At 34.5% G+C, this 16720-nt stretch overlaps 1 protein-coding gene across 2 annotated transcripts in view; it reads left to right on the forward strand.

Annotated features, from left to right (window-relative positions):
* LOC126769115 (centaurin-gamma-1A) overlaps positions 1 to 16720 on the forward strand; it is a 259730-nt gene that overhangs the window by 217977 nt on the left and 25033 nt on the right. For both annotated transcript variants that reach the window (XM_050487676.1, XM_050487677.1), the window contains exon 3: positions 378 to 463. In XM_050487676.1, coding sequence (XP_050343633.1) covers positions 378 to 463 — 86 coding nt within the window. The remainder of the gene's footprint in view (positions 1 to 377; positions 464 to 16720) is intronic.

Consider the following 16720-nt stretch of genomic DNA (forward strand, 5'->3'; position numbering starts at 1 on the left):
CACAACTAGTATTTAATGTAATAAAAAACAGATCATTGAACTTCGAAAGCTACCCATGTGACTTGTATAATCTGATAACATTTCGAAATGAAGAAATTTATAGAAATGGATTTTTAATTAAATTGTAAAAAAATCGCCGATATAAATTTATGGTCCATTTTTTTTAATTACATTAAAATGAAATAAAGTTTTCTATACATTTTACTTCTGTAGAAGATATTTATATCAATAATAGAAAACAACCGGCAGAAAGTTGTCAAAACACTTCAAATACTAATGATTAACAAAAAGTATTTAGAATCAAGTAATTACATTATAGTTTAATGGTTATTTGGAAACGTTGCCTTGCAAAACGCTAATTACTATTTTATATTTAGGTGGGCGTTTTAAGAAAGAGGTCATTATCGATGGCCACAGTTACCTTTTACTCATCAGGGATGAGGGCGGCGCGCCGGAGATGCAGGTCAGTGAACAATTAAATTACAAAATATATAAATAGTTCGTTAACAAAATTAGTTATGTAATACTATTACTTATGTAAGTAATTACATAATAATGTACAATGATCTCTTCTCTCCCTCTTAAGAAGAAATGGAGATTATGCACCACGCTGCTCCAATGCGGAATGGTGGTTATACATCTGATAATCATCCTACATATGCAGGTTTCCTCACGATTTTTGATATAAAATATATAATAAAAACAAATTATGATTTTAATGTTCTAGCCATTTTTTTTTATAGAATAGGAAGGTGGACGAGCATATGGGCGACCTGATGGTAAGTGGTCACCAAACGCCCATAGACATTGGCATTGTAAGAAATGTCAACCAACGCTTACAGCCAATGCGCCACCAACGCTTACAGCCAATGCGCCACCAACCTTGGGAACTAAGATTTTATGTCCCTTGTGCCTGTAATTACACTGGCTCACTCACCCTACAAACCGGAACACAACAATATCAAGTATTGCTGTTTTGCGGTAGAATATCTGATGAGTGGGTGGTACCTACCCAGACGAGCTTGCACAAAGCCCTACCACCAATGTATAGTTTAGATTACTTGGCGCTTTGAAAGCAGATCAGATATAAGAAAAAAAAATAACTTTTTTTTATCGACCTAGTGAACCTCTTTGGTTAAGTTCAACATGTTCCGTTAATTGAACCATGTCGATTCTTTGTTGTCAAGCGTATCATTAAGCTACGGTACAAGTTACTTAACTACGTGACTAATGTGATAAGTTCGGAGTTGTTAAAGGATATCAGATTGCTGATATGGGATACAAAATTGGGATAGGGATGTTTTTAGAATAATCTGATTCTATCGATTATGGGTATTATATTATGTTTAATGTTTTAAAAAGAGAATGATATACATTACATACATACCTTTGTATGTAAAATTTGTCAAATGATGTTATAAGAAAATATATCGACTATATTTTATTAATAGTAACGAAATTATTTTAGACATTTCGTCGGAGTCTTAGAAATCGATTTTCTTTCTCAGTTTCTTGCGTCCACATATATTAAATATAGAACCAAACTAGCAATGTATCTTTTAAAGGAATCAGAATGAGGTTAGGAATAAGGACAATAATAGTCAAAGCGTATACATATATATAATATGTAGTATCGATATTCACTTGAAGTAAATTTTAGGAACTTGGCAAGTGATGGTCTGCCATATAATTGTTATAATACAAATATTACAAGTTTCTTTTTACTATCATTAAATACTTAGTGTTCCGAACAAAACCCCGCTTAAGCTATTTACCATCTGATAAGGAATCAAGAAAATCTCCCTTGGCATGCCAATACATCCTAATATATGGCACGGAATATTATATTGCCTTGATTTGTCTCCAACTCGAATACGCTGCCAAGATCGGGAACAGCCAGTGTCGATTATAGCCAGTTGTGTAATGTGATTAATAGTTTGGACATATCCTGATAGTTATGCGATCCTGGTAGGCATGATGTTGAAATGCGATACTGTCTAGAGCAGCGATACTCAGCCTTTTCTTTATAGGGGCCACAAACACGCGTTAGTCAGGGTGTCGCGGGCCACAAACAAAAAAATAAGTTATGATAGGTTTCTGGATTGTTACAAATTGAACCTTTTTTTTATCATTTCATGACGTTTCAAGAACTTTGCAGCGTTGTAGCTAAAAGCAGTTGTTTAGTTCGAATTAATTAGGTGTTCATAAAAACCTTTGAAATTTTTGAAATAGTTGAAAATAAAGAAACATCAAGTGGCCCGGCTGGCCGCAGGTTAAGTACCGCTGGTCTAGAGCTACCAGATGTTACCGTGGCAATTTTTTTGTATTTATTGTATTTGCACCTCAACAGTGTATCTTATCTTTAATTTGTTTTATTATTCTCGCATGCTTATCACCAGGCAGCATCACAATCAACGTTTTGGGCTTAAAAACTTTTTTCATTTAAAAGTTTCAGGTTTAATTCATAGTGTTATGGTATAAGATACCGTAGTAGTTATATCATATTCATTAAATATTTACTGGTGGATCGCCTGGGTAGGTCCCACCCATTCATTAGATATTCTACCGCAATAGCAGTACTTGGTATTGTTGTGTTCCGGTTTGAAGGGTGAGTCAGCCAGCGTAATTACAGGCACAAGGGACATAACATCTTAAATTCTCAAATTTTGTGGCGTATTGGCGATGTAAGCTATGATTAACATTTCTTACAATGCTAATGCCTATGGTCGTCGGTGACCACCATCAAGGGGCCCATTTGCTCGTCCGCCTATCTATTTAATAAAAAAAATATGTTTGATTATGATGACGATGATGTCTTCCTATAATTATAATAATTGCTTATTTTTTGTAAACACTGCACATTATGATGACAAAATGTTAAAATTTGTCATGTCAGCACCAGACATGTTCCGTCAATAGCTGACGTAAAAATATAAAAATCAAAGCGTAAAAGGCCCAATAGGTGCGCAAGCACTGCTTGTAAAACTCCGGTTATTACTGAGTTTCTTAACAGAAAAGTATTAAAATTTTTAACCAGACCTCGGCATCTGCGAACTTAAAAGTACTCAATACACGTCAACTTGGTTTAAAAATAGAGATTTTTTTCACTTAATAAAAATATAAGCTTATGCTCATAATCGCTTGTTAGTATAGACGGTCCTAGCTGCGTTCAATGCATTTGTACTTTCGTTCAATTTGTTTCATGCACGCGATGATTACTTGCCTTTATGCTCCTTTTCACTCCTTAGTGTATTTTTCAAATTGGACTGGTAGTTATAGATATTAAAATTTCATCTCAAAGGAAAAATTCGTAAAACCTTTTTATGTAGGATGAAATCTGCCACATGTGTCTACCAAGCTATCTTAAAGCAGCCTGGTGGAATATAGGTTCAATCCTTGCAAATGAACTCATGGAGTATCTTAAGAGGAGAAAAGGCCTTTGAACAACTATGGGCAATTATTAACACAGTAATTTAAATGTAAAACGATTTTTTAACTCACTATAAATATATGTTTGTATCAGTATTAAATTACCAGGCAGACACGTGCAAAGCAGCTAGTTTTGTAAAACGAGAAAGTGGTGTATTTGTTAGACTTAATGGACCCCCGTCTCTCGGGGACACCGCTCAAACATTTACAGAGTGAAGACACGAGACGTTCGCTTCTAAGCTTAAGTGACCTACTGCGAACAGTCAGGACGCGATTTCGTTGTACGTGACGAAACGTCTTCAGAAGGAAATAAATACAATAACAATTTTATATATATATATATACACTATAGACTAGCTTTTATTTTGAACAAATTACACGATTGTTTTGTCAGTAATACCAAATATGTATATTTATCACATACACAGCTTTATCGGTCGTGTGGGACTGATTTAAAATTCAGTTGCTACATTTAATTATATGTATATATATGTATACTAATGTAAATAAAAACTTGTAAAATAGTAATAGAAACAGAATGACGAATTAAAATATTTCACATTTTTTAGATATATTAAAATATATACAATTTAAGAACATAATATTAATAAAGAAGGAATTAACGGAAATAGCGTAATAACTTTCATTTATAAAGAATGTGAAATTTGAATTGAGTTCTCTTTTTGAATTCAATTTTTTTTTTTAATTTTCACTCGTTTTATTACAAACAAGCAAAACCGTCGTTTAACATGGCAAGGCAAGGCAATTCTTCACTAAACCACACAATCCTTTGGTATAATTTTTATGTATTTAGATTTATTAGTTTTTTAGTTAGGCAATATAAAAAAGCCTTCCTAATTTATTAAAATATATTTTTTAAAGACGAAAATAAAAGCTACTTACGAGTACGCCCGTTACAATATATTATATGTTATACTCTAAAGATAGGCATCCACATTTGAAACTAATAGTAAAATCTGACTTCGCATCTCACTCGTATAATTTTGAAAACCGACTACCATTATATTTATTAAAGACAATGTCGCATATCACTTACTGAAGGTCACGAATGAATTCTCCGGTGAGTTCCGAGTTTGTTCTTATAGAATAGCTCTACAAATCGAACCACGCATAATTATCGTGTAATATTATATTTAGAACTTGCAACGATTTTATCTCGTGTCGTGCGTGTGAATGGAGTCTCAGACCAGAGAGGATGCTCTCATCGATTCGCGCTATAAAGGGCAGCGGGGTCTTTAATGGTTGTTTCACATTATTTATCGCCGCAAAACTACCATGACATTTTATAGCTTCTATTTTACAATCTACGTTGATCTACAAGGGAATTTATAACATGTATGTACCTATGTAGTTTATGGTGGCGAGGAATGTGATACTGTTATGACAAACATTAAATGGAAAACTCCGCTCAAGGACAGGCATTATATGACAATTCTAACGTATCGTATACAGTAACAGTAACAGCCTGTGAATGTCCCACTGCTTGGCTAAGGCCTCCTCTCCCTTTTTAAGGACAAGTTTTGGAGCTTATTCCACCACGCTGCTCCAATGCGGGTTGGTAGAATTCACATGTGGCAGAATTTCAGTGAAATTAGACACATGCAGGTTTCCTCACGATTTCCTTCACCGTAAAGCACGATATGAATTATGAACACAAATTAAGCACATGAAATTTCAGTTATGCTTGCCCGGGTTTGAACCCACGATCATCGGTTAAGATTCACGCGTTCTAACTACTGGGCCAACTCAGCTTGTGACAAATATAAATGTTATATTCTTTGTCTGTCTCATCTCGTGGCTGAAGTCCGCCATGTAGTCGGGACAGTATTGAGTTAAGAAAACATAGTCTTCTGTTGAAAAATTCATAATGGTTCCCGGAGTGGTAACTCTACAAGCTTAGGGACTGAGCTGGTCAATCCCGTGTCTCGGAAAGCCGTTGGTTCTTTCCGATAACTCTTAGCTCGTTGGATTGACTTCTAATCGTCACATTATAATCTGTTAATGGCCCTAAGGCCGAAATTGGTCACGAGCGATGTTACCAGCTCTACCGTTTAAAAAGGAGATTTACTATTTTTACACATATATCCCTATTTTCTGTTTCATTTCTATTTTATTGTGATTTGCTGCTTATTACTTGTGAAGGGTTGGCAACACTGATCATAAGGATCATATTATTTGTGCTTGTAATTACATTGTGTCACTATTTATATTAGAAATACGTACATACAAATATTGTTTGAAAATAGAACGAGCTTTTTAAAATTAAGCTTAAATTTAAGTACTTAAGACTTTAAATGTTTGTAACAGATTGTCATAATAATATTTGTCTTGGTAGTATACAATAATACCCACCTCATACAAGGACATTGACCTTTAAAGTTCAAAACACTTTCGACGACATAAAACGCTGTATATAACATTGTTCCTACATGGATTGTTATTTTAATATACATATGTAACATACAGACATAAGTAAGGTTATTTGTGAGCGAGGACTCACTGTTCAACTCAACTCAATATTCAAACTGTTGCATTAAAATTGCAGCTCAACAAATCTTTAAATGCAAAAATGGAGTAATAGATTTTTATTTAACACATTTATTAATTAATGTCGATGCTGAATCTTTTTGTGTATATAAAAATCGCTTTAAATCCATTGCAAAACTTGTACTTCATCATGTGGACATGTGGAATGGACATAACCCGAAATTGCTCAAATATGTCAAAATATTTGTGGTCGCTCAACGGTTTCCGAAAAGTCAACGGTATTACGTATTTCTACTTGCGTTATTTCCTATAATTGTGCAAATTATGTAAAATAAGTCATCCGCGCCGAGTTCGGACAATTAATAAATTTCCGATCAAATGAATGTAGCCAGAAAGGTGAGTGAGCTAGTGTAATTACATGCACAAGGGACATAACATATTAGTGTTCAAGGTAGGTGGCGCATTGGCGATGGTTAACATTTCTTTCAATGCCAATGTCTATGGGCGGTGGTATCCACTTACCATCAGGTGGCCCATTTGCTCGTCCGCCTACCAATTCTATGAAAAATAAAAACCAATGGGACAGCACACTGACACGACTAAAGAGATATCAGGCGCAGGACTAACGCCTTTATGTGGTTAAATTGTATTATTTCTATATTTTTCAATGTATTAGGAATCAATAAATTATTATCATTGAATACTAATTATACTTCAAAGTTAAGTAGATAATAGTTTCGGTAATTTTTACCAAAATAATTGAAATACTTTTTAAATCGTTTTTTTTCTAACCGGAGAGTTAAATTAGATTTAAATTCTAGCCAAACGTTACTATTTATTTACTCATTGAAATTAATTTCACAAGTAGCTGAATATCTCTTCTATTAAATACCTGGAAGTCTCTTTGGGAAGTATTCTTGGAATTTTTGGGCACAAAACTAACTTTAATAGAGTAATCAACGAGTATATAGCTTAAATTAGATCAGGACGTCCGTGTTAGTGTAACCCAAATAATGAACGTGTGTAATATTTATATATCCTAGAAATGTTTTATGTTAGTTACTATAGTGTCCACGTGCATATTTATTATTAAAATAATAAATTTACTGGTGGTAGAGTTTTGTGCAAGCTCGTCTCGGTAGGTACCACTAACTCATCAGATATTCTACCGAAAAACAGCAGTACTTGGTATTGTTGTGTTCCGGTTTGAAGGGTGAGTGAGCCAGTGTCATTACAGGCACAAGGGACATAACATCTCGGTTCCCAAGGTTGGTTGCGCATTGGTGATGTAAGCGATGGTTAACATTTCTTACAATGTTAATGTCTATGGGTGTTGGTGACCATTTTCCTGTTCGCCTACGTATTCTATAAAAATAAAACAACTCTAGTAATTATTTCGTTTTGTTTGAGTTCATTCGGTTTGTTCTTACAGACCCAAGGACATTGTCCATTAAAATGACAATTTGTAGGATTTTTTCTAAAAACTTCAATATATTAGTGTCAGTAAGTAGACGAATATTAATGTCATTGACGAAGGTTTTGAGGGCGTCTGCCCTGGGGTGGTAAATGCCATTTTTCATTAACATTGTAGACCTTTCATTTTAAATTACCGATTGTAGACGATAAAGAAATGTGAAATAGAATAATGTGAATTGAAATCTAATGAAATGAAAAAAAAAAAAAAACAAATTCCATTTCAATAACAAAGTTTTACTAATAAAATATACAATAAGTGTTTGCTTGTTGTGTCTCTGGGACTACAGAATCGAATCTAAAAAATCTGACACGCTACACGACACCTGATTATTAAAAACATTTATTTTTTTATAAGTTTTATATTCGAAATCTCAATATCTTTAACTCAAATTGGAAGAACCATAAAACAATAAAAAAAATATATCAATGATATAATGACAAAAGGCCTTCCTTTAGGCCTTTCCTTCCGTTGGTTAGCGGCTGTTAAGTTAAACTTGCATTATTGATTTGACATTCGAAAAAAGACACGGCATTGTGTAAATAATTACCCGCTAAGCAACGTTTATAGCCGAGATTGCCCAGTGATAAGAACGCGTGAATCTTAACCGATTATCGTGGGTTCAAACCCGGACAAGCACCACCGAATTTTCATGAATTTTATTTGTGTTATAATTCATCTCGTGCTTGACGGTGAAAGAAAACATCGTGAGGAAACCTGCATGTGTCTAATATCACTGAAATTCTGTCACGTGTGTATTCCACCAACCCGCATTGTAGCAGCGTGGTGGAATAAGCTCCAAAAACCTTCTCAAATAAAGGAGAGGAGGTCTTAGCCCAGCAGTAGGACATTCACAGTCTGTTACTAAAACAACGTTTTACACGTAATGCTGTTAGTGTATATTGTTATGACAATAATTGTCAATAATAAAAGGTTCGCCTCGCTCGCCTGGGGACATACTACCCACTCATTATGTTGTGCCCTTGACGTATCTTTTTCCTGTTGATGAACACTGTTTCCGTTTTGAAGGGCGAATTGAACTGGTATAACCACTTACCATCATATGACCCACTTGGTCGCCAGAATTTATCGTCGGCTTCTTAAAAAAAAAAAAAAACTTTTATATGCAATTTTTATTCACCCCTAATGCCTTGATTAGTTTAGAAGTGACGTTTTACGTAAAAGCATGCAGCTTTAGATAAAGGTTATATCATAATGTTTTTCTTCGGATATTAAGTAAAAAAACGCTACTATTTTAACGACCATTATTTTATTTAATACATAAATAATTCGTTTAGAAGCGTTTATTTCTCTACAACTGAATTTAATGTTAATCCTACGAATACTGTTCAACGAGCTTGTTTAAATCTAATTAACAACGGCCATTGAAAACTGCTGAAATTCTAAACTACAGCAAAACGCTCGGGAATCGAATATTGATTAAAGTTTGAGATGATAACATTGGTGTTCCGTATCTGATGTTATTGTGCTCGTTCTCGTTTACATTTAATTCTAAACTTTATATGGGTTGTGTTGTCGTAAACGCACTGTACTGTACATATATTATAGCTCTGTATTTATTTTGTTGATGTTATATTTGTATGTATGTATATTTTTGATTACTAATTACCGGTTTCACGGATTTCTGCTTAGCAAAATGGATAACTGGCAGAGAATGCCTTCAGGCATTAAGTTCGTCTTTTGTTCCAAAAATTTTTTAAATAAATAAATCTACTTGACGCAAATTATCACCCTAATAAGGGAATCTCTGCTAACCTTTGAGGTACTGAGAGGAGAATTAATAAATATAGCAATTCCTATTTCCATTTTCACTTCCAGACTCCGAGCTGCTATTGCAGAAAAACCCTATAACATTTTATACGATATTTTTACGATCTGAGATATGAACAAAGGACCTAGGAATCTGCGGCCTTATATCTAGCCAATAGCAAGGCAGTTTAATAATATTATCTTGTCCGGGTTATTTTTTATATGTTGTTTTAATAAGGTGTACAATAAATAATGAAGAAATTAGGTAATTATCTCAATAACAAAATCTTAATAACTATTAAATTATAATGATGACTTTAAGAATATTAATCACAGGACGCGTCAGTATCGACATCAAAAAATCAAGTTAATCTTATCTTAATTAAGCTTAACTTAACTCATCAACTTAAATATGTGAATTTAAATTGCAGTGAACTGTAAACATTGTCAATTGCAGTGCGCTTATTCGTTACGTCATTCTCTCCTGGGACCTATATTTAGAGTACTATATTAATCGTGTACCCTCGGGTCAGATTGTAATATTATGACGTCATGACTTTCACACAACGATAGGGTTGAAAACAAAGACTGCCAACTGGCAACAGCTGCGCAGTTCTGCGATATTAATAATTCTTCTTAATAAAACATGAATAATAAAAAAGGCGATTGGAGTTATTTTTGCAATTCAATATCTAAATCGATGATTTGATAATATTCAATTCAAACTAAAAGTATTAGGAATATTCCATACGTATGAATAAAATGCTCATAAATTGATGGTCTCAAGATGTAGGTATTTCAATACAGACGAGACAAATGGGTTGCTTATCAACATGAACAATGAAAATTTTAAAAAGTTAATTAAACACGTCAGATGCTTAAAAGTAAAATGTGGTCACACGGGCCAGCAGATGTTAAACATCGAGCTCGGTTGTTATTAAAAGAATTTATAATTAAAGAAAACCAACAGTTTATATTGAGTAAAATAAAATATTTTTTATTATTTTTATTATAATAGTAATATATATCAACGAAGTATACATGGAGACACAAGGGAGTAGAAAGTGGTATGACTGAATAAGAAAGCGTCATTCCGTTTGCCGTCACGGCATACGATTCGGTCTTACACACCAAGATGTTTCTCATTGAAAAGCTTATAACGTGTTTTGTAATTAATACATACTATATACTGAGGGCCACACACAATTCTGCAAACAAATTTTCACTTTATCGCAATCGAATCGAAGCGTAATCGTTGCCGTTTATCCGCTTTTCTATTCTTTAATTTAATTACTTTTATACCCATAGTCGACTATTCCCCTTTCCTTCACAAGTCTACGCGTGCTGGCTCTTGATGTCACCGCGTTGCTGTGACTTCAATTCCATCGCGCACTAAGAAATTTGGCAAATCATTTCTTTGTCGCACCACTAAAAAATGGAACTCTTTACCAGCACACGTGTTCCAATCTTGCGGGCCGGCAAGGGGGGCTTCCCGACTGTACTGGCCGTCGTCGCGTTTGGACTCCACTACCACTTACCATCAGCTGGAGTGGAGTCATTTGCTCTCCTGGTTTTTACAAAAAAAAAAAATTGGTATAAAATTTAACAATGAAGTTTGGTTTTGATATAACGGTATACGGTAACATTGTATCGGCTTTGTTCGGAATAAATAGGTCCGTAATCGTTATAGATTCGTAGAATTGGCTCCCTGTATTTGACAATGCGTGAATCTTAACCGATGATCGTTGGTTCAAACCCGGGCAAGCACCACTGAATTTTCATGTGCTTAATTTGTGATTATAATTCATCTCGTGCTTTACGGTGAAGGAAAACATCGTGAGGAAACCTGCATGTGTCTAATTTCACTGAAGTTCTGCCACATGTGAATTCTACCAACCCGCATTGGAGCAGCGTGGTGGAATAAGCTCCAAACCTTCTCCTCAAAAAGAGGAGAGGAGGCCTTTAGCCCAGCAGTGGGACATTCACAGGCTGTTACGGTACGGTATTTGACAATGCAAGGACAGCAAGATCTATAGATGTGCTAAAACTTACAAATTTGGATTTAGACTTGACCTATTAAAATAAGTTTTACCTTAATAGTTGGAAGTGTGCCCCTGCAAATAGATTTATATATATTATCAAGATTTAATTAATGTTTTAGGTTAACAAACACGCTACTCAAAAGTGGCAGCGTCATTTACAACAAAAATACGATTCCCATACATTAACATCTTTATTACACCCTTAAGGGGTGAATTAGTTTTTTCTTTATATTAGAAGGAACAAGCGGGTATTGTGTTCAAGGTTTTTAGTCAGTCAAGATCGAATAAAATAACATACATACAAAAAAAGAAGATAAGTCGAAAACCTTTTTTTAAAAAATCTAAATATATACAGAATTATTATTTAAACATTTGCTGTGTATTTGTATTAATACTCGATATGCTAGTACTATAAAGCATATCAGTACCAGCCTGTGAATGTCCCACTGCTGGACTAAGGCCTCCTCTCCTTGAGGAGAAAGTATGGAGCTTATTCCACCACGCAGCTCCAATGCGGTTTGGTGGAATACACATGTGGTTGATTTTCAATGAAATTAGACACATGCATGTTTCCTTACGATGTATTCCTTCACCGTCAAGCACGAGATGTTCACAAATTAAGCACATGAAAACTCAGTAGTACTTGCCCGGGTTTGAACCCACGATCATCATTAAGATTCACGCGTTCATTCACTGGGCCATCACGGCTGATGCATATAAGTATTTTTTATTATAGAAAAGCATAAAACAATCAATTAGATTAGGGTTTTTCATGTCTAGACTCACGAACTCGTTTATAAAATCACAGGGAATACATGCGAAACATTCATTAAACTCCATTCCTTTAAGATGCAAAATAAGTGACCATTATGAGCTGATGAATGGACGTAGAATATGGAGCAGTCTTTGAATCTAAGCCTGAGGTTCCCTTTCAACTGCCGTGTCCTGGCTGCATTGTGCCGGTTTACACCGGTAATTGCGACCTAGTTTCATAGACAAAGTGAGGCTTCGTATTTTTCGTCGATAATTCTCGTGAGTGAGCGAATTGTTCAATGTATGGTTAAAAGTGGAGCACGGATTTTTTTAACGTATTTTTATAAATTGTTAATTCCATTGTTTGTTGACTTGTTAGGTGTTTTCTTAGATTTAGATATGAACTAAACGCTTTTAACGATACATAATTTGTCGAATTGTGATAATTAGTTTAGATGATAGACGTGAACAGTGAAAAGTCATATAGCCGCCGTAATTGAGTAAAATAGGTTGCGTACAATTTGTAATGTTGGTAGTTTTATTGGCAGGGCTTTGAACTAGTTTGTCATATAGACGACCTAATCATTAATTTATTCTATCACAAAATTGCAATCATTGGTATTGAAGGGTGATTGAGCCAGTGTAATTAAAGGCTCAAGGATATGACATCATAGATCCTCCTCCTGGTTCCTTACACTGTCTATGTACATATCTGAAAATAAACAGTCTTTTCTTAAACAAAATGAACAATACGTAGAAACAAAGTTTGGTGAGTCAGTCAGTCAGTCATAAAATCGTGTCATAACTTCGAGTTCTATTAAACTTTTCTTAAAAAAATCTCCATTAAAATAAAATATGCGTGCTTGTTTGTAGTTTCGTTGTGTACACATACAGTGAACGAGTGTATGTGAGTGTGTGTGTTGTACTAATGAACTAGAGTTATATATTAAACAATATATTATAAAGACAGTACATACACTTACCAATCCATTGGACCGTCTGTATTAAGAACGTGTATTTGAGTAATAGTAATAATTGTTCGAATTGTAATTAATAAATATTAACAGTTACGTGTAATCATGATATTACAGCGAAGTATATTTATGACTCAATAAACGTGTAACAAATTTGGATATTAGGTCATTTATTAGGTATGTTCGGTGCAAGATAAAAAATATTATAATCTCTCAATCAATTTTCTAGGTTGAATCAACTTATATCTGATAATATTTATTACGAATCGCATAACGATTATTTATAACCGATGATGTTATTTTAATTAATATATTGTTAATGTATTTCTAAATTGGCCTGTCATCGTGAATATTTACTTGATAATAGATAATATGTAATGTTATAAATTTTATAAGGGACAATGGCACTGAAGTGCCGGTGTAGGTCCCTAAATAAAAAAAAGGAAAAAGTTTGACTGTCGAAGAGATTTTATACCAAAGAAACATTTGTGTTAATTAAAGTCTAAATATATAAATATCTAACCCATAATTAGTTTTGAAAATACCGTCAATTTACGTATACTTATATATAAGTGTGTGCGTGATAATTTCATGATATTAAAGTTGCCCCCCGTCCCTCCAGTCGACGGTAATGTAAGGTTCTGTGGTATATCCGAGTTCAACCCTCCGGCCAATGGTCCGACTACACAAAGAATATTTAATATGTTCATATATTGCTCACTGTTTATTTCATTATTTGATCAAAAGGAATATGAAGATGACTTAAGTTATTTAGATGGATAATATTTTATGATGTTTGAGGTAGATGCGAATTATTTTTTAATTTCTTCATTCAACTAATTTTACAGTTACAGCCATACTGCCAAATCCAATTTACTCATCTGTTTATTGGTGTATTCCAGTTTTTTTTGCGGGTGGTGACTGGTGGCTTTACATTTCATAATTGTCTTGTAAAAATACGATTCAAAAGTACTTGAAACAACCTGCTCCTATAAAGTATTATAGGAACAGATTGTTAGGTAGGATTTATGAAGGGGTGAGCTAGCATCTATTGTTGCTCGCATGTGCTTAGCTCTCAATGTTGGCGGTGCATTGATGGCGTACGATATGGTTTTATATTATAGTGTCAAAATTAATGGTACGTTAGATAACAAATCACTATATAAATATTATAATATCTGATTATTATATTTAAGTTATTTAAGTTGAAAAAAAAAACAAGCAACTCAATATTTGTTAACATTATCCACCGAGTAAATTAATATACACTTGACGCCCCAATTCAGAATGACCTTAATATATTTTAATCAAATGTATTCATGAATACATGAATATATAGAAAATAACGACACGTACAACACTTTCGATTTTTATTATAAATACCCAAACGTTAAAACTTTCTCGATTTTAAATGTCTAGTCGTGTGAGATGCTGTGATACTAAAATAAATGAGCGAATCGATTGTATCTTCCATTACGTACGACACGCGCTATCTAAGTTGGCCGGGTTAACATTAGTTAACGATAATTGACTATTTAAGTAATTATGTCCCGCAATATGCGTAGCGTACTCCCTTTTTATTACGAAGGGTAAACCTAAAAGATATCAGACTATATTGGAATCTGTGTTCTGGGATTGCCGCTTGAGACATATCGGGGTAACTATGTGATCGTTTTGACATGTGATGTGTGTGATTCGCGTTCCACGCACATTCATCAGAAATTTCAGGGAAAGGAGGGACTCGTCCCGTTCCTGGTTTGCTCCTCACCCAGGGGATTATACTTTCCGTTTTTGTTTTTTTTTTTAAATAGGAAGGCGGACGAGCATATTACTAGAGTGGTCACCAAACGCTCTTAGACATTGGCATTGTAAGAAATGTCAACCATCGCTTATAGCCAATGCGCCGCCAACCTTGGGAACTAAGATTTTATGTCCCTTGTGCCTGTAATTACACTGGCTCACTCACCCTTCAAACCGGAACACAACAATATCAAGTATTGCTGTTTTGCGGTAGAATATCTGATGAGTGGGTGGTACCTACCCAGACGAGCTTGCACAAAGCCCTACCACCAGTAAAGTGAGCCAGTGTAAGTACAGGTACTAGGGACATTTGAGTTGGTGGTGCGTAGACGATGTATGGGATGGTTAATATTTTGTACATAACCAATGTCTGTGGGCAGTGGTGACCACTTACCATGAGGTAAAAAAATCTAAGATGATAAACTAATATAAGTTGTTTTTTTTTCATTTTATTTTCTCATTTTCGTTAAGGTCATTCCTAAAAGGACTCACTTCATATCTCAATCGTTAAATGTCAAAACCGACCTAAGGTGATACGCTACTTTGATACGTGTATCTATTAAATATAATAATATTAACTATTATTATATTCAATGTCGCATATGACCTTCTATCAGTAAACGATCGTGTTCTACGTTGAGTTTCGAGTTTATTGCTATCCGCTCTGCAGCTCTCATTTTGTCGATTTGGCGTAACGACTAACTTTACGAGCAAAACTTACACTTAGATGTAGCTTTAACACTTAACACACTACGGAAATAAACGTTCGGAACTTTGCCAATGCTCTGCGAACACATACATGTTGTGATGCAATGCAATAACAACAGTTTTGTCAATATTTTTTATAGAACTATTGTTAAATGAATTTTGTTGATCCAAACGCGACTTCTTGCAGATTTTCGTATTCTTTTCGTCTAGTCTGAAAACTTAATTTTAATTCTGGTAATAAATAATAAGCCGATAGTATGTCCACGCAAACGCACACAGAAGCATTAGAGCACGCGCGCACACGTACACAATTTCATATAGACAGTGTTTTATTGTTTCATTTGTTTTGGCTAAAGGCAACTTTTGAAAAAAAACTATTTACATTGTGTCGATTGGTTATTACCTTAAAAATATAAGCGGCGTTAGTATCCCGTTACCGTTTTAGTGTTCTTACGCTTATATATCTACGAGTATGTATGTGTACTGATGATCCTAAGCTTCGTGCTGCAATCAAGGCAAACTCAATCGTCACCTCCCTTTCATTAATTTATTGATCTATGTGCCCATTGTTACGTCATTCAATTCAAGCGCTTCCGCGTTTTGTTTTAAGGTTGTTATTAGCCTTATACAGTTCAATTAATCGACCCTTCAGGTCACGCGTGGCGACTGTACGGCGCCATGAGGGAATTTTTTATTTGTTTTTAAAAAGTTGATCGATTAAAGAGCACCTACGTGCTTTAGGGTGATGTTGTTTATAAATAAGCAAATAAATGAACAATGTTTTAAACATAAAACTTACTTATTAAAGTGGTTTTTTTATAGTATAGGTTGGCGGACGAGCATATGGGCAACTTGATGGTTAGTGATCACCCACGTCTATAGGCATTGGCATTGTAAGAAATGTTAACCATCGCTTACATCGCTGATGCGTCACCAACCTTGAGAACTAAGATGTGATGTCCCATGTGCCTGTAATTACACTGGCTCGCTCCCTCACTTATTAAGCGGGCTATCAGTCAAACAATGCTGTGTCTTCTTCTTTCGAATGTCAAATCAATAATGACAGACAGAGATAAGTAAGTGTTTAATTAAACAGTTGCTAAGCAACGTTTATAAGTGTAGTTGATAATGATTGTTACTTTTTTGTATATAAATATCTCTGATACTATTCTGAAAGATTTGGTTCTGAAATTGGCGATTATACTGTTCGCTTTCAACGACATCTTATGTTAGATTTCGTACTTTTCCAGGCTGCAGTCTGG

The sequence above is a fragment of the Nymphalis io genome, chromosome 6 (genome assembly GCF_905147045.1).
Source record: "Nymphalis io chromosome 6, ilAglIoxx1.1, whole genome shotgun sequence".
In the NCBI taxonomy this organism is placed as follows: domain Eukaryota; kingdom Metazoa; phylum Arthropoda; class Insecta; order Lepidoptera; family Nymphalidae; genus Nymphalis; species Nymphalis io.